Source organism: Rhinolophus hipposideros (genome assembly GCF_964194185.1).
Source record: "Rhinolophus hipposideros genome assembly, chromosome: 16".
Taxonomy (NCBI): Eukaryota; Metazoa; Chordata; class Mammalia; order Chiroptera; family Rhinolophidae; genus Rhinolophus; species Rhinolophus hipposideros.
The window spans coordinates 16161177-16187125 of NC_138062.1; the positions used below are offsets into that span (position 1 = coordinate 16161177).

A 25949-nucleotide genomic window follows, 5' to 3' on the forward strand; every position below is an offset into this window, starting at 1 on the left:
ATATCAATACAGCATTTTAAAATGTATGCCAAGGTAATTAAAGAAAAAAAACCATAAGAAGATGGTTTCTATGGGAAAATGCCTGCCTAGATTTAGCTCCCACTATTTGTTCATAATTGTAATTTTGCCAGAGGGTGGAAGGTCCATACAAGACTACACAACAAACCCCAAGACATTTTTACACACGTTTGTTACTAGAGTTATCTCTTTCCCCTCTACCCGTAAGCGTAGCCACATTTACTATTACTACTACTACTAATAGTATTATCAGATTACTATTTAATTCAGTATTAAATAGTGCAGATGTTGGTGGCTTATCTGAATACTTGAGAGACAGAGTTTTCACTTATTAATGTTTGCAGAGCTTCTATTCACTTGAAAAATAGACTTTAAGGAAAAAAATCAGTAAATCTGGTTGGAATGTGGTTTCTACAAACTTACCTGCTGTATTGAGTCAGAGGCTTAAATACATCATTTGCCTTCATGTGTATGTTTGAAGAAAAGTGAATTTTAATAAGCAAAATCTCACAAACATTTCAGTAGCATTCAGTCGGACAGCAAGCGTCCTTTCATACTGTTCCAGTTTATGGTCCCAACCCTTCAGGTATTTGTTTGATTCTTGGATGGTGGGCTAAAAAAAGTCCAAGTAATAAATAAATAAATAAATAAATAAATAAATAAATAAATAAAAATAAAAATAAAAATAAAAATAAAAATAAAAATAAAAAAATAAAAAAAGTCCAAGTAAGCACCTTTTCACGGAATGTTGCCATCTTATTGAAAAATGCTATACCTGGACTTACTTTTAAGTTTTCATATTAGCCTGGAATTTACTCATATTAGACTTGAATGAGTAAATTTAATTTTAAAAGTTCAAAATTTAAGTCAAATTAAAAATGTTTGTAACATACATATAATGTCTTTTTTTCTTGTTACCCCCACTAGCTTTCCTGAGATGTATAATAGTTGATATATAGCTTCTTTTCCTCTAAAAGCAGGGATATAAAATGGACGCATGAATAGTTCACCTTTCATATACTCTTTATATAATATATTGGTATGTGATACAGTTCATACTGAGGTAAATGTGTGAAGTTTTGGTACTCAAAGATTACACAGCAATAGGAATTAAGATTGTCATACTTGATAAAGGATAAGAAAGAGGAAATACCTCTTATTATTTCTCAAAATAAATAAACTAAAACTCAATAGAATAACAAAAAGAAAGATCTTAATAGACTCCTATAAGAAACAAATGGATCAGGCAGACAAAAATCAGTAATGATTTAAAAGACTTGAATGAGTAAATTTTAAAGTCTGATATAAGACAGCCCTGCACCCAATAAATAGGAATATTTTAAGGAGACATTTTTAAAGCATAAAACTAACATTTATGAAAACAAAGGAATGCAATATATTTTAAGGGAAGAATACAGAGACTATATATTCTTTTCAAATTCACGTGAAACATAAGAATTCATAACAGTTCTCAGATTTTATTACACAAAGTTCTCTAGCAAAAATGCAATTGAGCAATCAACAATAAAATATGGCAAAACTAATATATTAAAAAAAACAACAACCCAGACACACTCACAAATAACCCATGAGTTAAAAAGGTAATGATGAGAGAAAGGATGAAATCTTTAGAACTGAATGACTATCAGAACACACACATATCAAGATGTTTGGTAATCAGCTCAAATGGCATTTAAGGGTAAGGTTATAGTTTTAAATGCATTTATTTAAAAGACAAAACGATATTATGGCACTGCCAGATGCAGGCTTTTTGAACTTGTGCTTTCTATTTCTTTAGATGTCTTAACAAAATGGATAAGTGCATACACCAATTCACATATAACCTGTCCATGACAATATCAAGTTGCTGAACTTTTAGCTATTTATTGAGATTATACGATAACATCACTATCCACGTCAACAAAATAATTTCTTAATTTTTAAAAATTTCCCTATCTTTACTGCTTTTATATTAAATTATAGTAGCAAGGATATAAACATCATAAACATTCTATTTTTTTTCTTGACATAAGTGGTATTTTGATGCTTTGAAGTCCACTAGTTTGTTCATTGTTTTCTCCTATTTATGTAACTATATATTTTCATTACTACGATTTCTGAAAGATGCCCGGTTATCTGAGTTTCCAAGGTTTCCTTGTTATGGCCATTAGCTTCATATTTTCTAAAATAAAAATAATAAATCTGTAAAATATAGAAATAAAATATTAATTCATGAGGATTATTTTCATAGTATGAGATGTTATTGGCAAAAGATATAATTCTTAGGATGTATGAGACAATGTCAGTTTTAATATAATCATGATATAAAATTATTAAAAGTGGATTTCCACCACTGGGATGAAATCTGTATCGTTGGATTGTCGTTGCCAATAAACTTGTAGATATATTTTTACAAATATTTTTAAGCATTCATTTTATTTTTTATAATTTAAAATACAAGTACATAGAGAAAAGATTTAGGGTAACAACATAAAAACACAAAAATCTTTTAACATATATATATATATGAAAATTAAAGTCTAAATATAAAATAGAGACTGGAGAAATTATTCTGTGAATATAAGATAATATGGGTACTATATTTCATATAAAATTAGTTTTGAATTTTTTGTTAGTCAAAGGGAGAAAACAAAAATACAACGGGCAAAGGGAATCATGACAATTCTTTGGCAAAAAAATATTGTTTTCTGACTCCAAATTCTAAAAGAAAATTGTGACACATATCTTTACATAAGAGACATAAAACTTTAAGTAACAGTTTTGAAGAAAATGCAAACATTCCGTATTATCACTCTTTAATAAAAGTTAAGAACATAAACTTAAATAATTTTCAGTTAAAGCATTTTGATGGGAAGTAGCCTTCTCTTCCCTCCAATTAGGCTTATCATATTTAGGAGCAACAACAAAATAAATGGGTCACACACATAAATAAAAGTCATTATTTAACTGTAATTCAAAGTTAATTGGGCGTCTTTTATTTTATGTGGCAACCTTAACTCCAACGTATTGAAACACTCTGCACTATGCCCAGAGCACTGCAGTAAATGGAAAATGACTTTTCATGTAGGATAAAGCATGAAAAAATTATACAAACACACACCATTTTCCTGCTTATGCGCTAATGGAATTTCATTATATTTTGAGTTTCCAGAAATTATTAATACTGAAATATTTTAGTTGTTTCAAAAGGAATTTTTTTGTTTATTATAGACGTAGAATATGAAATGATAAAGAACATTTAAATTGAAAACATAGGCAAACTTAAAATTTTAGCAACAGGAAATTTATCACTAAGATGAATTTTTGTTTTATTAATTATTCTTGTACTATAAGCTAGAGGAATAGAGATAAGCTAATTTTTTCCTACTTAATAAACTATAATTTATCTTACATTAAAAAAAGTTTTGAGAACTGTAATATATAATTTAATTGGCTAAGGAACAAATTTTACATAGAGATTTTTTAAAAAAAAGACTTAAAGGAACGAATATTAAGGAAAAGAGGATGATGATAATCAGGTTAAAGAAAAGAAGATGACATTAATCTCTCTGGTGCATAAATCTTACTTTACTTAACAAAATTAAAAGTTTAAAAAAATAGAAACGAAGCATCTAAACTCTTGTTTCAAGGTGGTGGATAGCTAGACCTCATTGAAATGACAGTAAATGAATAATAAAAACTCAAAACAACGTAAAGAATGGAGAGGGGCTCTCAGCCTAGGAGACATTTTTATGTGTGATAGAAACCTAATGGAAGAAGGGGGACCGACAGAGTGAGCTGAGGAATCTGTGACGTGACCTAGACACGTGGGATGGGGGACTGCAACGGAGGCGGCAGATTTTACGGACCATGGGAGCTAACCTGGGACTAACCCTGGAGAAGGAAATAAAGTCTGTGTCAGGAGCACCTCCAGCCCACACTGAGCAGCCGCTACATTATGGCCAAGGCAACACACACACACACACACACACACACACGGTCTTCTCAAAGGAAAGCTGACTGAGCCATCTGGATATACCCAGAGCGCACCAGTGCCCAGAACGAAGTTCTCCGTTCTGGCATGCATATTGGTGCCCCTTCTCTCAAACCACTAGGGAAAAACACACACACACACAAAGCACAAAACAATTGTAACCTAGCCACCCATATACTCTAAAACATAGTTTGCAAACCAAGAGTTTCTATCTGTGTACCCAAACCTCCCAGGAAGCCATCCTCATTCCTTACATTTTTATAAAGAAATAGGAGGGTAAGCACAGTGCGGGGGACAGGAGAGGGGAGGAAAATGTACCCATACTGGCACCACTCAAAATTGACCAACATTATTGTATGTCAACATTAATGTTGACCAGTATTTCGTATAAGCTCATTAAAACTCAACAGACAACCATGAATCACTAAATATTTGAGAAAGCACGTAACACGACAAAGATAAAAATAAACAAGCAGACATTGTTAAGAAAATGAAAGGGCCAGCCACAGCTGAGACCTGTGGCCAGGCTTTATACAGGAATATCACAATTCAAATAAAAAAGGCAAACAATCCAATTTTTAAAGTGGGCAAATATTTGAATTGACACATATTTCATAAAAATATACACTTCATTATATTTATATATACATATGTGTGTGTATATATGCACACACATGTCTGTGCTCAACATCGTTGGTCATTAAAGAAATGCAAATTAAAATCATAATGAGATACCAGGATCTGCCTTTTCTAGAATTTAAAATGTCATACAAATAGAACCATACGGTATGTAGTCTTTTGTATCTGGCTTTTTTCCTTTAGCATAATATGTTAGAGATTCATCAATATTATTATATCTATTGAAAAGAATGAGGCTTCAAACTCAGATCTATTGTCTCTAAATTCATTGTACATCTACAGTACATGATAAAAGGGAAAAGGAAATACTGATTGAGTCTTCTAAAACAGAATGTTAATGTATCAGAAAGTTACATGTGTAAAACTAAAAGTACACAGAACATAAGGGTATAAAATAAGATTAACCAATATTTGATGATTTTCTATATATTTATATCAATTTTATACTTACCACTTTATTGTTGAATGCTTAACTTTTAAAAAATATAATATAGTCTCTTATCCACTATGAAGAAAGTTGAGATATAATCTAATCCTTGTTATGCCATTTTTCCACCAAAGAACGATTCTGATCATTTTTAAAGATTTTAGAATTATGAATATCCTGTTAGAAATTGTAAAAATAATTTAAATATAATCACATTTCACATATCATTAGCTTGGTATTTATTTCTATTGTATATGGTATGGAATATATAAAGGAAAAAAGCTAAGATTATAACATAAAAAAATGAGTGATTAGATGTACTTCTTATCTTTAGATGTTCTACTTAATCTGTTGTGAATTTATTTACAAAGGTAAGGTTAAAATATCTTATCTGGCAAAAAATATATAATAGAAGAAAACAATCCCATTAAAATAGCACCAACAAATAGAATGGTATAGGTTAATTTCTTTCTGCATCATCTGCAGCTGTTTCATGTATTTTGATTTGTTATTTTTTGCATAAAAACTTATAACAGTTAAATTTTCATTATTCCATACACTTGACTTGTTCACACTATGTTCCAGGCACTGTTCCAGAGAGTCAGTACAATAAATACACAGAGGTAGAGAAGAAACATTGGAAAGAAGGCACATCATAAATAATGGGTGAGATGATGGGAAGATGCAGAGGTGCATTTCTCTTATTTCAATTGGCAAAGGATTAAAGCAGTTTCTGTAGGTTTTTTCTAACAATGGCATAACTTGGGTCTTGGAAAGATGATTGGTCTTTACAACACACAGTTCTGGCATAAGATGGACTGTGTTTAAACAACCATCTCTTACGGTCTCTCCCATGTTTCTACCACTCCTTTTCTAAATAATATAAGTTCATGAAACATTGCTTATTACTCAAGTTACATTTCAAAATCTTACTTTGTAATACTGTTCTGTTACCGGAAATGAGGATTGTATATCCACATGCTGGAAAAGAGAAGGTTTATATTTAACACGAATTTGCTTATTTCGCTCTGCACACTTCTCCTGGGGAAAAAGTATGAGAAACAACAATCTTTGGTTAAAACCCAATACTCTTTTTTATTGTGTTTACTGAGCAAAAATTTTTTTATCATGTTAGTCTTTGCCAGCATTCTATATTAACATTTTAAAATTTAAACAAAACATTTAATCCTTAGCTTTTTCTTCATAAGAATAATAGAACAAGAGTTGAGATACAAAATTACAGTAGTCCCCCTGTCTGCACGAGCTATGTTCCAAGACCCTCCACGGATGCCTAAAACAGTGGATGGTACTGCATCCTACATGTGCTATGTTTTTTTTCCTACGCATGCATACCTATGATAAAGTTTAATTCATAAAGTAGACACAGTAAGAGATTAACAACAATAACTATAATAGAACAATTACAATAATATACTGTAGTGAAAGTTATTTGAATGTGGCAGTATTAAGTAAAATAAGGATTACTTGAACACAAGCACTACGATAGTGACGGTTGGTCTGGTAACCAAGAGGGCTACTAAGTGACCAATGGGTGGGGAGCGTATACAGTGGGGAGATGCTGGACAAAGGGATGATTCACGTCCTTCATCCCATCCTGGGCGGGATGAAGTCGAAAGGCATGAGATTTCATCACACTATTCAGAACGGTGCATAACTTAAAACTTATGAATTGTTTATTTTTGGAATTTTCCATCTAATATGTTTACATTGCAGTTGATCTCTGATTACTGAAACTGGGGAAATCAAAACCCCAAAAAGGATAAGGGGGGGACTACTGCATAATTTCCCTCTCCTTCCTCTTTATTCCAATAAAATAAATGAAGTTTTTATAGTATTTTCCTATTTATCCATTTCTCTCAGACACATTATTCCTTCTCTTTCCATATTCATTAATTCCTATACTAAACTATACCCTCCTCAATTTCTTCTTATATAGTAAAAAGTACGTGATTAAAACAAAGAGCCAATATTATATTTGATGGAAAAAGATTTGGATAATCTCCTTAAAAATAAAGATAAAATGATCTATGACACCACTACTATTAAAAACAAGCATTTGAAATTATATGCTCACCATCTGAAAATTATTTTATAAACTGTATTCATAAAAAATTCATTAAAATACATCTCAAATTTATATACGTAATTTTAAAAATAGCAGGCTTATTTAAATACATTTTTACTCAGTACAGACATGTAGACTAACCTATTTCTCTTTTCAGTTCTGTCATCTTTTGCTTCATGTATTTTGAGGTTCTCTTGTTAGGTACGTACACTTTTAGGATTGTTATATCATCTTGGTGATCTGACCTTTTATCAGTATATAGTATCTTTCTTGATCCTTGGTCAACTTTTGATTAGTGTCTGAATGGTATACCTTTTTCCATCTTTTACTTTTAACCTATCCATAGCATTATATTTGAACTGAATATAGGCAGCAAGTAATTGCATAGAGTTTTCTAATCCATTCTGATGAACTGTCTCTTAATTGGTGTTTTTCGGCCACTTATAGTTGATGTAAATATTGATATGTTTGGATTTGTGTCTACCATTTTAATGTTTATTTCTTTTTTTTCACTGATTTGTGCCCTATTGTTTCCAATTTTCACTGAAATGTTGGCTTCTCATTACTTCATTTAGTAGATTTAAGTGTCAACAAAAATTTAGGACATGGGAAGTTTAAAAATTGATACACTCATCAGTTCGATAAACAAATTGTAGGTAATTACATTGGACAGAGAGTATTTTCCTAAAATACTGGCTATTTACAAAGTAAAGAAATACTTACGAGAGTTTCCCCTGGGTTACACATCTTTACCCGAAAAAAGTCCTCCAAGAGCAAGTCTATGGGTTTATCTTTGTAGAACATTAAAAAAAAACGTACGAAGTCAGTTAAGTCTTCAGATTTAAATAGCTTTCCTACGGAGAAAAGTACACAAATCAAATAACTTTTGAGCATTTATAATATAAATCATAACATAAACCTTATACATGTAGTTGTTCATTCCACTAGCATGAGAGAAGAGCCAAAAATTATTAAAAATTAAGTGCATCCTAAAAATATTCTTTAGAAATGAAGTTTAAAGCATTCATGAAGTTGGAAGATAATAAAGCAAAACAAAATATCTGCTTAAGTATTAATGATTATCATTTCTGGCAGGGAGTATGAAGCAGGTTTAAAATAGTGAATACTCTCAGGAAATCAATGTTGATAACTAATAAGAATCAATTACCTAAATCAAGTGAAAGATATGCAAATAAAGAGGAAACTATAGGAGCTATTAGGTTGGTGCAAAAGTAATTGCAATTTTTGCAATTATTTCAAATTATTTTTATACCGCAATTACTTTTGCACCAACCTAATATAACATTTTACTTAATTTTCCAGAAACTGTGATTTGTAACCTGACTTTTGTAGAACTTTATAAATCTATATTGGGTATTTAATTTTGATTAAAATACAGTGTTATTTCAATATTTGAGCATTATTTTATTAGAATGTTATTCTTTTATATTTCTGATTCTTAAAGATTTGCTATATTTTAAAGTATAACTTTATTACATCTAATTATTTTTTGTTAATATATTGCATCTTTAATTCTAAAATGAAATTGAAGGTATAAGATTCAGGTATTCACTTTAAAATAAATAGTATAAAATACATCTAACCATTTAATAAGAATGATAGTAGGATGTAAGCATGCTTCATTTTTTTCAGTAGCACTTGAGTCTAAATGGGTCACTTAATAAAATATATAATTGCATTTGAATTCTTTGGCACCCATTTATATAGTAACCAAAGTAAGTAATTCAATGATAGAAATAGTTGATTTAATATTTATGGTTTCCTTATCTGCTGTCTGCATGATGTAAATTTCTACTAAAAAAGCTCATATTTAAAAGGAAGGAAGGAAGGAAGGAAGGAAGGAAGGAAGGAAGGAAGGAAGGAAGGAAGGAAGGAAGGAAGGAAGGAAGGAAGGAAGCAAGCTAGCTCATATTTTTGGTAAATGTTGAATAACACAACTGTTATTATGTTCAATATACTCTATGGTCAGAATGTGAAAATTCTCTTATCTTTCTTGTACCTGACTTTGCCAAGAAAGATGAAAAGAATTTAAAATTCTCAAAGTAATATAACAACAAAATTATTTCCTCTCCAAGCTTCTCATCAGGTGTTAATATTATATTACCTCTAATTTTTCTTCTTATTTCAACCAAAGCTGAACAAATAACTTCAGTGCCTTAAAAATGGATTCCACACCATTTTACAGAAAGTTTGGGAAAGAAAGTAGTCAAGTAAGTATATAAAAAATACATGTATTTTACTAACAACCAGAAAAATGCTTTACATTCCTTCCAGTGGCAAAAACAAAAACAAACAAAAGGAAAAATTTAATGGATAAAATCAAATGTTATCAGGCATACAGGGAAGCAGGAACTCACACACGGTGCTTATGGGAGTATAAACAGTACAGCCATCCGCAGTAGAAACTGCACAGCCATCCCGCAATAGAAACTGTACAGCTATTCTGCAGTAGACACCCAGCTATATTTGCCCTCAGAGATCCTGCACTAGGGGACACATATATGCCCCTCATGTTTTTGTGGCTGCAGTTTGTTGCCAGCCATCAAGGTCCACCACTCTGGGAATAAATGAGTCAAATGGATTGCTACCACTCTGGGAATAAATGAGTCAAATGGATTGCTACGTAGCACTAAGAAACAATGAACTAAATGAACATAAAGCAACATGCTGACAGTTTTAAAATCTAGTTTTGAGGACAAAAATGTAAGGAAAAGGAATAGGTTTATCACATTACCATTAATGTAACTTTTAAATAGGTACAAACATAATAAGCACCAAATATTTGACATGGATATATGTGTATTCATATGTATACTTTAAATGTATTAGAGTGAAAACCTATTGGGGGGGTTGGGGCAGGAAGTGGTAGTAGGCATTGGGCATAAAACAAAAGAATAAAATAAGAGAGGGTATGAAACAAGGAGGACCTAAACTGAAAAGAATGTGGTGAATTCAACTTGCTGCCTTGAGAATTAAAAGAAAATAGGGTAGAGGGAAAGGAGAAAAGAGTGGAACAGAAAAAAAAAGAAAGTCTATAGAAGAATTATAAAAATAAAAATCTCACCACAAGCACAATTTTAGGAACTTTTCTGTGGTGGGTATAATTCATATATTTTTATATTCTTTTATAGTATAAAAGAATTCAGTATTCAACTTTGGAATACTGGAAATGGTAGGAACTTCAGAGTACAATAGTCCTAAGTTAAAATTTCTTTCTCTACCACTATTTTCCTTTGAGTTTCAGTATTTTTCTATGTAAAATAGAAGTACATCTTAGTCACTGAGCTAACATGTGGGCCAGACTCATAGCAAGTATTTAACAAGTGGTGGCTATGTTATGTTTTTACAACATATGTGTATATATGTTAGTCAGCTTATTTATATTGTCTGTCTAGAAAGAAAATTTGGTTTAAAAATACATTTTCTGCAATTCAGATCCTTGAGTCTGATTTTACTACTAAATAGTATCTTTACAGCAACCATATCATATCTTTCAATTTTGTAACAAACTCTTTGGTAAGTTCTTAAGAATGTTAAAAATTACTGTGTTGGGCTAGCCCGGTGGCTCAGGCGGTTGGAGCTTCATGCTCCTAACTCCGAAGGCTGCTGGTTCGATTCCCACTTGGGCCAGTGGGCTCTCAACCACAAGGTTGCTGGTTCAACTCCTGGACTCCCGCAAGGGATGGTGGGCTCCGCCCCCTGCAACTAAGATTGAACAGGGCACCTTGAGCTGAGCTGCCGCTGAGCTCGCAGATGGCTCAGTTGGTTGGAGTGGGTCCTCTCAACCACAAGGTTGCCGGCACTACTCCCTCAAGGGATGGTGGGCTGTGCCCCCTGCAACTAGCAACTGCAACTGTATCTGGAGCTGAGCTGCACCCTCCACAACTAAGACTGAAAGGACAACAACTTGAAGCTGAACGGCACCCTCCACAACTAAGATTGAAAGGACAACTTGACTGGAAAAAAGTTCTGGAAGTACACACTGTTCCCCAATAAAGTCCTGTACTCCTTCTCCCCCTGAAAAAAAGATTACTGTGTTAAAAAGCTTGACCACACAAAATAGATCCATTGCTTACCTATGAATCCAAGAATTGAAAATTCAATATAAAGCCAATCATTTGAAGTGATATTATGTACAAAATCTGAGATATTTGTTAAGTACATCTTTTTAGCTATGATATCATCTTGTAGCTGGGAAAAAACAAAACCAAAAAAAGCATCAATACCTTTTATGCTTCCACCGAGTAAGTTATATTAGCTTGAAAATTGAAAATACTTTCAATAGACTACACTGAAAAATATTTTTATGACGTAATAAGTTCATTTTTAATTCAGTTCACTGAGAGTATTTACTGTTAGTCAATTTTCATTTTCTGATTCTAAGGCCAGGGATTATGTTTCTTTCCTAAACACTAATATGTAACGTTCAGCTAAATCCTCTTTGGAAGGGTCTATTTATCTGAATCCTTTTTCATCCTTGCAAATACTTCCGTTTCTAGTTTACGACTGACTAGCTTCTTGCTGAGATGATAGGTGCCATGTTCTATCATAACATAATTAGTATTTAGGAAAGAAACATATATTGTGGGTGACAAAGAGATGACAAGAGAGGACTGGCACTCTCATCCACCACGAATTGGTGAGAATGATGGTGCCAGTAACCCCCCCAAATAGTTCTCCATAACAGAGGGGGGAATGGGAACCTAGAATTTTCTTTTTTAATTTAATATATATTGTGCATAACCTATAGACTAAGAAGGCCCCCTAAATGATTTGGAAGAATGGGGGAGTTTTCGGGCATATTACCAGAGCATAAAATAGAATTGCATTGTTTCAAGCTGGGAAGCGTACATTGACTAGATCTCATGTTTCAATTACATCATCACCAACTAGGAATAGAAAGGGATTTTATTTTCTTCCAGTAAAAGAAGAAGACCTTGCTTCAGGCCTTTTTCTAACTTCCTCTCTCTATCTCCAATGATATCCTTCAAACTCTTCTCACAACTGCACATTGTCTTATGCAGTGAGATATATACTTACTATTGAGAAATACAACATTGTTTTTTAACAATATACAGGAATTTAGGGGTACAAACTATGCATAATTGATTTATTTCACAAATACAGTATTGGCACTGTAGAACTGTGTTACTCATAAAATGTGAGGCAATGTAATGTAGCAGTAATGAGCATATACACTGCCGGACATATGATAAGTGCTCACATTATGTTTGCTTAACCTAATAAACTTGTGGGCAGAGAAATGGAGGCAGTACAATTTCCTTCTTTTTTTTTTTTTTTTTTTTTTTTTTTAATTTGAGAAGTTCCTTTCATTTTGCTTCAGGAAACTACAATTTCCTCTGTTAATAGTGATCCCAGCAAGAAAACTAATAATCAATTTTAAGCTTCCTTTTGGCATTCTAATATAATGAGTACTTTCTGAGTTTGAAATAAGGTGGAGGAATACGATGAAAAAGGGAGGAATGAAGAGAGATCAGGAGAACACACTACCTCCACTTTAAATTATATTTATACCGAGGTCATACCTGTAAATAATACATGGCCTTGGGTTGGGCATACAGCATCAAAAAACAAAAATCCAATACTTGTTTGATTCGCCACCTAAAGATAAGTAATAAAACCTGTTAGTATTTGTCATTATTATTTAACTTTTATTTATAAGCACACTTCAATAATTACAAACATAAACCACTTTTATACTTTGCTAACATAGAGTACTATCTACAGTAAGTAAAATTGAAGATGTTACACTAAAAAGTTATACTCAAAAAGTTTCCCATCTTTATTCAGTGGACAGTGTCTGAAGTTGCTGAACTAGGATAAGCATAATCTATTTATGTTACATTTGGGTTAGTTAAATTTTGCTTTCTAGAATAAAGTTAATTTTCTTTCTTATCTTAGGTCTCGTTCAAACAAAAATATAAAGAAACATTATTCTCATTTAATACTAACTAGGCCAAGTCCTGAAGATACAAAGAGCAATACACAAAGCAGTTCTTGCCCTTCTGGGTCTCACAATCTAGCATAAAAGATGGAAAAATAATAAAAGTACAAAAAGTAGGTAAATGCTATTTAAAGATATTGACAATGGTGACCTACAGTGAGATGGGGAGGGTGAAGCAGAAGGAGGTAGGGCGTCCAGTGGAGAGGAACAGTGCTGCAAAGGCCTGGAAGGAACGGGAGGAACGTGTGAAAGAGCAGCCACCTTAGATTTAGGGCAGAGAGAGCTGATGGGAAAGAAGCCGATGATGGGAGAGACCATCATGAGCCAACCATGAAGGCTGGCAGAGACCAGAACATGAAGGATCTTTTGTGACATGCGGGGAACTTTGGATTTGATCTGATATGATAGGATCCTTCTGCCCACAGTGTGGAGAATGAAGTGGAGAAGAGGCAAGGCTAGGCTAGGATTAGGGAAAGCAAATAGATCTGGCATGGCCTGAACCAAATACAAGGCAGAGACATGGGGATGAGAGGGACGATGCAGGGAGATTAAAAAAGAGAAATGATAGAGGCATAAAGGGCAGAACGAAAAACAAGGGTCTAGAGTGACTCCCAGTGCTATGAGTCTAAAAACTGGACACAATGCGGGTCATTAATTAAAAGCAAAACAAAACCCTTAAAAGCTTTCCAAATTTGGACATACCATGTATTATTTTAAAACAAAACTGAGTTAATAAGTTTCCTGGGATAAAACCCTTTTCTGAATTCTGACATGACTTTTGCTCTATCAAATTTTGAGGAACCAAATTATTATATTTCTCGTAATACCTACCACATTTATAACCAGACAATAATAATCCTTCGTATATGGAGAACTTATAATTTTTCAAAATTCTTTCATAAATCCTATCATATTTTATTCTCACAATGACCTTTCCAGATATGTAATGTAGATTTTATTATATACCCTGGAAAGCTGAGGAAGCTAAGAAAAAGAAGAAAATAAAACCAGCTAAATTACCTGCCTAGGATGATCAGGAAGTATAAAAACCGGGACTAGAGTTCAGGTGTAATGATTTATAACCCTGGGCTTTTTCCCCCTTCATTACACTTTTGCTAATTATTGTCTGTAACCATGAATGTAAATAATCAGGGGTGTGCTGGTGGTAAATGTTTAACAATTGTTTCTCTGTGGGGAAGAGAGGTTGAGCTTGATTTGTAGCATTTCTCTGGTGTAAATGCTCCTGATTTCATGGTACCGACTGATGTCACTGAGCAGAGAGTTGGAAAGTGATACACATTGTCAGCCCTTGCAAGACAAGAGCAGCTGGCTGTGTTTGAAATAGACTCTATTAGATGCTAACTCCAACATTTCATCAAATAAAATTGGTTATTTAAAGATACACTTCTCTAAATATCATACCTCTCTAATTTTTGTGAGTCCTCAGTTGATTGCTTGGCATGAGACATGTCTGGATAAAAAAAGGCAGGTATTGAAATGACCTCTAAGAATCCAGAATTCAGTTGCCTTTTGAATCTATAAATAGAAGTCCACGGAGGTTTGCAATTGAATATTTGGTTTACCAAAATAACATACTTAAAAAAATTGCCTTATGCATGTCCATATAATGTTTTGGTTTTAATTATTTCACATGTGGATACATGTTAACATCACAGAACGAATGCTTTTTAGCCAAAGCATTTCTTTTACAAATCAGAGACAGACATATCAAAAAATTAAAATACACAAATGCCACATTCTGGGTTGTACTTATATTTCCAAAAGTTTAGCATGCTCCTTTTTTGGCCTTTCTGCCTTCTCAAGCAACTCTTCCTGCCAGTCATTCCCTTTTTCCTTTTGTCTGCCTGAAAAACGTCTATCTAAAAACACCTTGAGACTTAGCTCAGTTGTTACTTGCTCAAGAAAGTATCACCCACTTGAACATAAAGATTTGGAAGGCTAGGTACTTTACACAGCATCTTGCTTGATGAATAACTTCCAATAAATATTTGTTCATCAGTATGTTCCACATACAGCAGGAAAGATTATAAGCAGAAGCAGTGAAAGTAACTTGATACAGTAAGGGACAAGAATATTTTAAAGATAAGCTAGTAGGCTTCTCACAGAGACAATGGATTTCAGAGAATAGATATTACAACAATAACATGAAAAATATGGATTTTAATAGGTGAATAACAAAAATTGGGGAAAAATTATAAGCTAGACTTCATTACAGCTCAGAGAGAACGGCAGGTACTTTCTGCACAGCTTTACATTAAAAAGCATATGATCACTAATAAAATAATTGGACAGAAAAAATAGAAAAATGAAAGAATAGCCACTTCAACATTTACCCAAGAGTACTTACTTTTTTGTAATCATGTCAACGACAGATTTTAAATAATCTTCATTACTCTAAAAATGAGAAAAACATTTTACTAAGTATGCCTCATAGTTTTATTAATACATGTTTGCTATGTGTAAATCGTTTATGTGTGGAATGTCATTACGTCCTATTCTCTAGTGTTTTCACTTTCTAGAAAAGAATTTAAAATAGCCCTCTGTCTAAAAGATCTAACCTGAATACTGAAAATGTTTCATTCTCCTTTTGTCACAAAATGAAATGTCACTACACATTATTTATACTTAAAAGTTAGTATTAAAAAACTATGTATCTAAAGTAGTTTTGCCTTAAAAATGGAATGGCTTATTTCGAAGAACATTTTAGGCAGATCTGCATTGTGTCAACAGAATAAAGAAATAAAGATTGAAATATGTGACAAAACAAGTGACAAAACATTTTGGAGATTATGTATATACTTCCAATATTAAGAAAGCAAATTTGGAGAGAAGGATTGTTTAATCTTCTATTTATATTTTCCTATTAGTTCTTTTACTGCTTGTTTAGAGTTTTTTTTTTCCTGCATTCAAAGACATGTTATTCAAAGACATATTCTCAAACAATTGAGAAGAGAATAAAAAAAGAACAACAAAGGTCCTTCTAACTCTCAACATCCAAGATTCATATTTTGGAGACTATCATTCCAAGGTTGGCTCATTCTCTTTCCTTCCCTATATGTTTCACCTGTCTGCACTATCCTTTTTTTTCTCCTTCCTTCTTTCTATCACATTTTATACAGGTAATATTATGTTAAACATTCTTTACAATTTTGTTCACTAAACAATATGATATGGACATTGTTTTATATCAGTGAATATGATATTCATTCTTTCAGTGGGTCCAGATTGCTGCAATGCAGACATAAGTATTTAAACAGTCTCTTATCGATATTTTGGGTGTTTCAAATATTAGCTTTTGTAGCACTGAAAATCCTTAAAATAATTACTTATTGAACATTTACTACGTGTCACACATCATTCTAAATATTTTAAATACATTAGGTACTATAATTGCCAAAACAACGCTATGACAAAAGTATTAACATCATTGCTATTTTACAGATAAGTGAAGCATAGAGAAGAAACTTGTTCCAGTTCACAAGCTGGGGGTGGAGAAGCTGGCATTTGAATCTCGGCGATATAGATCCAGAGTCTGTGCTCTCAACTGCCTTACCATTCTGCCCTATTTTTATTATTTTGAAATTCTTGCCTCAGTATCTCCTTAGGATAACTTCCCAGAACTGAGATTTCTGAGATAAAGAATATATGCGAACACATTTTAAATATGGCAAATGTTGCCAAATTCCCCTTTGCAAGGCCTTACGGTGTTGATATTTATACAGCATTTTATAGTTGCATATGGCATTAGAGGCAAGACAGAAACTTTGGGGCCATTAGAGAGACATAGATTTGAATCTGATATATGAATTACTGGGCAAGTCAGTTTCGTTAAGCTCCAGTTTCTTCACCTGTAAAATCAGATATTACAGTACGACCTACTTTACAGGATGTAATGCAGGTTATAAATACTGTATATAAAATTTGTCCACAATCCTTCAGAGACAGGAAGAAGTCCCCTCAATTAATAGTCCTTACTGTTACATAATGCAAATTACCTTTTTTTATTTTATAAAATTCATTGGGGTAACATTGATTAATAAAATTATATAGGTTTCAAGTGTACAATTCTATATTGTATATTGTATTGTATGTTCACCAAAGTCAAATCTCCTTTGTTACCATATATTTGACCCACTTTACTTTTTTCTACTCCCGCACCCTCTTTTCCCTCTGGTAACCACTATACTGTTGTCTGTGTCTATGAGTTGTTTGTCTTGTTCGTTTGTTGCTTTCCATTTATATCCCACATATGACTGAAATCATATGGTTCTGGACTTTTTCTGTCTGACTTATTTTGCTTAGCATGATGTCTCAAGATCCATTCATGTTGTCACAAATTATCTTGATTCACATACCAACCCTTTTTTGGGTTGGGTGGGAGGGTTTTATTACTATAGCATTAAAATTAATGTTCTGTTTGTAAATATAATTTCTGTACCATAGAGTATGCAGGGCTCCTAGTAACACATTTAACAACACAGTCTTATTTGCCCACATGGAACCATGATATTTAAACAATCCTTTTAGACTGATGTATTTAATTCCTTCTCAGCGGTGTTAAACAAGCATTAAATACATTGTTTCCTATCCAAAAAATAAAAGGCATCTGTGAATTACTTTTGTAACTTAAGAAAAAAATTTCAAATGATACAGTGATTACCACGGAGGGAGGGTAGTTGGAAACTGCAGGCTGGGAGTATGGAGAGCTATTCTCCTTATTGTTCATACGTACGTCTGCAATGGAGACAATCACCACAGCGTCCTTCACCTCCGAAGGAGTCATACTGGAGACCAGAGAGGTCAGCGCGTGCTTCAGGTAACTATGATTTCCTCTCTTCATACTGGAAATACCCAGCGCAAAAGAAACTGCAGACACAGGAGCATGGAATCACCATTTCAAACCGCGGAGAAAAACATAACTCAGCATTCACGTCTACGCTTATGTCTATGTTCGGGTGAGTTGCATGGTCATAAAAAGAGTGTTTGAAACTGGAGCACACAAGTAATCCCAACTACTCTTCGTTTTTATCCCGCATTTCATTTTCTGCTTGAGGAAGTTGCAACTTGCGGGATCGTTAGGAAATGCATTAAATCGACAGCAAGATGGTCTCAGGGTGGAGGACTGCAGCGTAGTGGAAAAGAAAACTAACTACTCTCCATTTATTATAGTGTTCATCTAACTGAGCATGCAACGTCACACACTGGCTTATTCTCTACTCTTCCTAAGGAGACGCTGGATCCCCAAATAGGAAAAATACTATGAAATATTTTCATCTATGAACAAAATGCGTGAAGCAATTTCCAAATGATGCGATGGACTGAATCTATCTCCTTAAGTGACTTGTATGGCCAATGACGACTGAGGCACAGGGAGGACAGAACCCCCGTCACCCTAGATAGGCATTAAGGTTCTATCAGGGACGTCTGCCCAAGGTCAATCTTGATCACACCAGTACCTGCTTTCTGAGGCTGGGCAAGATACACAGCCTCTCCAGCCTCAATTTCCCCAGCTTTAAGATGGGGATAAGGACTCTCAGAATGGCTAAGTGAGGGACTCACAAAATCCTCTCCCTAAAGTGCAGTAGTAAGGTTGTCAAAAACAATCAGGACCCTGGTATACAACAGGGAAGCATTTATTGAAGAAAGCTTGAACTTCGGTGAGAATAGTAAGAATCGGTATTTCCCTGATTGCTAGTGAGTTTGACATATGTTCATGTTTATTGGCCTTTGGATATTCTTACGTGATATTCCTATTTAAGTTCTTGCCCATTGCTCTATTGAGTTGTCTGCATTTTTCTTGTGGATTTATTGATGCCCTTTATAGATTCTGAATATGAGCCCTTTGTCAGGTATGTGTGTTACAAATGTCATCTCCCACTCTGGGTTCCCTTTTCAGTGTTTTACCTCTTGAGGAACAGAAATTCTTAATTTCAATACAGCATCATTTATCAGTCATTTCCTTTATAGTTGGTGCTTTTTGATTGCTGTTGAAAACTCTTATCTTCAGGTCATAAAGACAGTCTCCTGAATATCTTCTAGATGGCTTATTCTTTGCCTTTCATATTTAAATCCATAATCCACCTGGAAGTGATTTTTATGGATGGGGTACGGCAGGAATCAGGTTTTGAGCGGCAGGAGCCACCCTAAATGCAATTCCTGAGATGGCTTCCCATGTCTTAGGATAAGGAATACAGTTACCAAAGTTTAGAAGGCTCTCAGGAACCAGGCCCAATCTACCTCTTCTGTTTCAATGAACTTCTTTCGAAACCAGTCGTACTGAATGCCTTTCAGCTTCTCAGATTGATCAAAATAGCACTGTCCTATCTGCAGGCCTTTGAGCATGCCATTCCTTTTTGCCTAAAACACTCTTCTCCTGGTTCCTTGTGCTAATTCTCCTTATTCTTCCTAAATTAGGATGGGTGCATAGCTCTGTATTCTTACTTCGTATCTCATAGTACTTATCCCCCTTTTTGTTGTTACCTATTTGTCTTCCGAGCTAGAATACAAGCTTGGAGAGGGCAGACACTGCTTCTTGTGTGCTCACCATTATAAGGCCAGCACGATATAGTGACTGGCACACAGCAATGTTAATAAATTCAGGGTGAATAAATAAATGGCCAATCCCCTTTATTATTTGGCCTCTGCCCATGTTTTATTGGCAATAGCCACAAGCCACACTTTTCCCCCAGGCCCTCTCATTAGACCTTTCACATTTCTTTTCCTCTACCTGGATGACCACCTTCTACTTTTCCACTGTCCACCACCTACCTTTCCCCTATTGAGCCTATTCCAATTCTTTTTACCCTTCACATCTCAGCTTAAATGTCACTTCCTCCAGAAAGTTTTCCCCAATTCCCTGAGTACATGTTACTTGTCCCACCTGTGTTTCCCTATCACAGCACTGGTCACTTTGTGCTGCAACTGCTTTCTCATTTGTCTCTGTGAGGAAGAGGTCCCTGTCTTGTTTCCCACTGTATCACCGCGGCCTGGCCCATGGTAGCAGCTTGTTAAATCAGAGGACAGGGAAGACATCACAAAGAAGTTGTCAGCTAAGCTGAAAAGCCGTATTCGATGAGGGACTTACATGACAAGTTAGTCGTGGGCTGACAGGAGGTGGTGTGTTCCTTACAAGCAGCGATTAGCACGCGCTGATCACTTTTCCTACTTGTGGGACCGGAAGTAGTTGGGGTTGCTGGGAAGGTGCGAAGGGGCAGAAATGGAGACTTGAAAGCTATGGCCTATTGTGCATATACCCTGTCAAGGAGCCCACTTCCTCCTATTTGCAAGGAGGACCTACCGAAGGAGTTGAGGCAGGAGTTGAGCGGGATGAGCTATGCATTCTAGTAGGTACTGCTGAGCAAAGTGTGAAGAATGGACTCACTTTAGTAACACCAAAGCCATAAAAAACTTACAAGTCTATTTCAATAGACTGTGCAAGAAATGAGGGGCTCAATAAAAAATAGTTATGGAGGGGCTGTAGAGAGCAGATATCATTTAAGATGTAATCACAATATAAAGGAGACGGAGGACAGATTCCCCCATGGGCCACCCTACCTACAGGCCTCAGTACTTTTACAAATGTTTTCTGTGTTAGGATCTTTTTGTTACCAGGAACAAAATCTCTCTTTAAATCACCTCTGGTAATGAAGGTTTATAGGCAAGCTGGTCCTCCCAAGAACCTAAGAAAAGCCATAAGAGGACCAATACATAATACAGCATTGTTGGAAATCAGGAAGTAGCTGGGGAATTGGAAGCTTATTCAGGTGGTAACACAGCTCTGAAAACTGCATTATCTCAACACCCCATTCCCAACATCTCTCCCCCGCTTCCTTTCATACTATATCTCGGGTTTCTGCTTATCTTTGCTCTTGTTTATCCAAGGCTGTGCTTACTTGTGGTATCTGACATTTTATAGTTGCTATGTATTGGGGCTTTTTCTGTGTCTTTCGACTCCTCCTCCAGCAGACTCTGGCTTTGTCTACCATGCACTTTCTCACACATTCACACCCATGTGTATGCATGTGTGTGTGTATATTTATATGCCACAATCAAAATACTCCTAAGGGAATCTGACACAGTTAAACACGTTTATAAGTGTGATCTCCGAAAGTTCCTTAATCTCTCTACAGCCCAATTTTCTCAGGTATAAAATAGAGAAGGTCATAGGCTCTGCTGCCCTGGGTTGCCAGGGGTAAATGAGATCATGAAAGCATACTTATAACACAGTGTATGAAACACAGTGAGAGCTCAGTTGATGCTAGTATCTTCTAGTACCCCCATCCCAACACAACAGGCTGGTCAGAGGCATGACCACCACCACTGATTCCCAAGGTATGGCCTAGAGCAGAGGTCAGCAACCTTTTTCTATAAATGTCCAGACAGTAAACATTTTTGACTCTCAGGCCACATTGTCTCTGTTGCAATTACCCAACTCTGCATTGAAGTATGAAAGCAGCCACAGGCAGTAAGTAAGGATAAGCAACAAAACTGTAGTTAAAAACAGGCAGATTCAGCCTTGGGCTGGAGTTTGCTGACCCCTGGCCCAGAGGGACTCACTCATTGGAATGAAGAGGTTTGAGAGAATGGCAAGCTTCTAACAGATAGCCTAATATCCCTGCTTGTTACTCAAATGCTTTTTCTCTTCTTCTATACCTGGTGAGCTCGAACTCATTCTTCAAGTCTTATCTCAAATGTCAGTTCTTCTGTAAACCTTTTGCTGACCTCTCTCCCCAGAAAGATAGGGAAATAGGGAGATGAGAATAGATTTACCAAAACCAAATAGATGAGAATAGATTTACCAAAATCTCATCAACCAGATGAGAATAGATTTACCATAACCAATGGAGAAAACAGTTACCACGTACTTAGCAGACCCTTAACATACGTTTGACTTACACTGACTTATTTTCAAAGCATCTGTATTAAAATTGAATTTGAATTCAAGCCTCCAAATAGTTACTGAACTATATTTTCTCACAGACAATATACTTATTTCTGGTAATCCAAATGAATGCCAGATAGGCTGGTGGTCTAAATATCAAACTGAGTATCATTCTAATAGAGTGCATTTTAAAACTTAAAAGTATGTCCCAAAGATCAAAATATCTGTATTTGATTTTCCAATTCTAATTTTCTTACCTCCTGTTTTCTCTTTGCCAATGATTACATCAGGATAAATTCTGCCTACGTTCCTTAGATGAGGGAAAAAGAACTTTAAGACTTCAAATGTATTAGATACTGTTTCATTCTTATCCAACTTATTCACTTTCTTCTCAACTGATGGAGAGAAAAATAAGGCTTCTGAGTTCATTACTATAGGGATTTTTCTCCCTGCAATTTTTTTTTAAAATGAGGATTAATTTATTAATTCATAGATTAATTTAGTATTTATATGTAAGAGTAATACTATTAAATGTAAATTAGCAAAATCATAAGGCTATAAAATATAACTCAAAGGTCATTGATTCATATTTATTTAAAAAGTAATACAGCAGGTCCTCAAATAACATCATTTCATTCAACATCCTTTCGTGAATGTTGATGATATGCCATAGGAATTTAACTCTTGTTTATGTCAATTAGCAAAAGGTAGAATTGTTCTCCTTACATATCATTTTGCTTCAAGTTGTAGAACCTATCAATGATGTTAAGTGGGGGCTTCCTGTATTGAAGTCTAGCACTATGAGCTACACAATCAGCGGGAAATAAAACTCAGTTTCAAACAAAGGACATATAACTGAACCATGCTGTAATTGATCTGATTTGCTACTTTAATTAATATGGTATCATTATAGTTTGTAGCCTTATGATTTTATTTTGTAGCCTCCTCAATATGTAATGACTCCATTTGTACTATTCATTTGAATTTGCCTTTACAATTTTGGAAAAGCAGAACCAAGTTGGAGGACTCATACTACCCAATTTTTAATTTGTAATACATAATACAGTAACCGAGGCAGTGTGGTATTACAGAGAAAAACAGATATATAGACCAATGGAACAGAATAGAGAACCCAGGAATAGATCCACACAAATATGGTCAATTGATTTTGAAAAGGGTGCAAAGGCAATTCAATGCAGAAAGGACAGCCTTTTTGAGAAATGCGAGAACACTTGGACACCCACAGGAAAAAGACTGAACCTTGCCTTATACTTCACACCATTTATAAAAACCAAATTAAAAGTTTCATAAACCTAAAATGTAAAACATAAAACTATAAAATTTAAAAAAACCACACACATATAAAAGAAAATCCTCATGACTTTGAGCTAAGAGTTCTTAGATAGAACATCAAAAGCATAATTACATACAAAGAAAAATCGATAAATTGGACTTCATCAAAATTAAAAATGTTCGCTTTGGGAAGGATACCGTAAGGAGAATGAAAAGGCAAGCCACAGCGTGGGAGGAAATATTTCTAAATCACATATCCATTTGACATGCAGCCAGGATATATATAGAATTCTCAAAACTCAACAAGAAAACAAACCTCTCAATTAAAAAAAAATGTGCAAAAGATTTAAACAGACTTTCACAAAGAAGATATAGGGATGGCTAATAAGCACATAAAAATATCCAACACCATGACACTAGAGAAAAGCAACTTAAAACTATGTGATACCATAGCATTAGAATGGCTGTCATAAGCAGGAATGACTGGAACTCTCATACAACTGCTGCAGGGAATGCAAAATGGTACAGCCACCCTGGAGAACAGTTTGGCAGTTTCCTATAAAGTCAAACATACACTTTCCATATGCCCATCAATCCTAGGTATTTCTCCTAAAGAAGTGAAAATTCTCTTCAAATGAAAAACCTATACACAAGTGCTTACAGCAACAGGTATGTGTAATCAACAGAAAAACTGAAAACAACCCAAATATTCCTCAACTGGTGAAACAAACTATCCATTGTACATCCATACAATGGAATGCTATTCAGCAATGAAAAGGCAACAGAAAACTGGCCCCAGGATCACTTGAATGAATCTATGCTATATGAAAGAAGCCAATTTCACAGAGTTACACACTGTATGATTCCATTTGTGTGGCATTCCGGAAAATGGAAAACTATAGGAGCTGAGAACTGATCAGGGGTTACAAAGGGTTAAAAGTGGGGGTAGTGTTTGATACAAAGGGGAAGCAGGAGGCAGGACTTTTGATCCTGGAGAAAAGGAGAGGCACGAAAGGTTGGTATACGAGACAGTGTCACCTTCACTTAGGCCACTGTGACGATAGATGCGTGAGGACTGGAGAGAGAAAAGAGGAGTACGTTAGGGGTCAGTGAGATGACGCATGAAGGTAGCCTGATTAGGGCAGCAGAGATGGTGATGGAAAAATATGGACAGCTTTGTGTGCTACATAGGATTACGAGTCATCAGGATTGCTCACTGACTGACAGGGAAGTATGCAGGAGGGAGAGAGAGGTAGGAGTCAGAGATGGCCACGCTCAGCTTTCTGGCTGTGTCTACTGGATGGATTGTGGAGAGTGCTGCAATTTACAGAGGGAAAACACAGGAAGACCATTTTCCAGATAGAGGAGAGAGTAACTGTATGTCTCTTACCTGATTTTTTCCTGTCTTACAATAAAGAACGAGCATTGACTTAGTTATACTTACTGAGGAGAAAGTCCCTAAAACCAGAAAGCATAAAATCCAAATTTCCAAACATAAAACAAACAAACCACCATACACAAAAACAAAAGCAACACAAACCTAAGTTTACTGATAGATGTTCTCTCTGTCTAATACCATTCTTCATTCTGTTCAAGGCTTTCATCAGTTCTTGGCGATTTCTTACAGTTTTATTTTTCAAACGTAGAATATTTCCCTTAAACTCCAAAATATGGTTTCTACAATTGATTAATTGATTACCTGCAAAGAAAACATATATGTATATGTTTATAAATGTAGCAATGGTATTACACAATCTTCTATTATAATAATAATGCAAAGCATGTGCTTCAATATTGCTATATATATATATATATGGAGATATATATATATATATATATATATATATATATGGATATACAGTGCTATATACATATGGTATATGTAGTGATTGATATATATACCAAAGACTGGAAAAAAGAATAAAATGTTACATATAGTAATATCTGGAAGGTGGGATTATCAGTCGTTTTTGCTTTATTACTTTGTACTATTCTATGTTTTCAAACTTTTGTTTTATGCATGTATTAGATTTGAAATTAGAGGGAGAAACAATTGAGAGCCAAAATGGAAGTGCCCAACAATGGAAATATGCTAAATAAATTACAGAATATCCTTCTGAGAGTTCTGGTTGCTCTGGCGTTAAATCACATGTAACTGAAGCCCATTTTCGCCACTTAATATTTGTATGACTTGTGTAAGCTGTTTAATTTATGTTAGTCTCTGTTCCTTCACATGTAAATGGATCTGTAAGAATCCCTGCCCCAGAGTTCTTGTGAAGATGTAATTCGATAATGCATGCAAAGCACATAAAAAATATTATGTATCAGTGGACTACTCTTTATTCATTTATCAATGGAATACCATGCAGCTACGAAAACCACCTTGCAGAAGAATATTTAATGTTGTGAAAGCAATTGTTTTTTAAAAAACCAAATTATGTATAATTTCCTTTTTGCATATACATATATATATATTGAAAAAGAGTAAGTGTACAAGTTTATATTTTGTTACTATATAATCTTGGTTTGTTGGATCACGTTTTATTCCCTAGTTTTACAGGGTTTTTTGTTTCATTTCTAAAATCACATTGCATTGCTTCTATA

The 25949-nt window shown here is 34.5% G+C and overlaps 1 protein-coding gene across 1 annotated transcript in view; it reads right to left on the reverse strand.

Annotated features, from left to right (window-relative positions):
* Nucleotides 1–1025: 1025 nt before the first annotated feature.
* MGAT4D (MGAT4 family member D) overlaps nucleotides 1026–25949 on the reverse strand; it is a gene marked incomplete at its 5' end in the record, with an annotated part of 30908 nt that continues 5984 nt past the window's right edge. The window contains 11 exons of the mRNA XM_081077814.1: nucleotides 1026–2220; nucleotides 5103–5255; nucleotides 6012–6119; nucleotides 7888–8018; nucleotides 11262–11376; nucleotides 12732–12807; nucleotides 14573–14686; nucleotides 15519–15565; nucleotides 17904–18037; nucleotides 22310–22447; nucleotides 24886–25044. Coding sequence (XP_080933940.1) covers nucleotides 5181–5255; nucleotides 6012–6119; nucleotides 7888–8018; nucleotides 11262–11376; nucleotides 12732–12807; nucleotides 14573–14686; nucleotides 15519–15565; nucleotides 17904–18037; nucleotides 22310–22447; nucleotides 24886–25044 — 1097 coding nt within the window. The 3' untranslated portion in view covers nucleotides 1026–2220; nucleotides 5103–5180. The remainder of the gene's footprint in view (nucleotides 2221–5102; nucleotides 5256–6011; nucleotides 6120–7887; nucleotides 8019–11261; nucleotides 11377–12731; nucleotides 12808–14572; nucleotides 14687–15518; nucleotides 15566–17903; nucleotides 18038–22309; nucleotides 22448–24885; nucleotides 25045–25949) is intronic.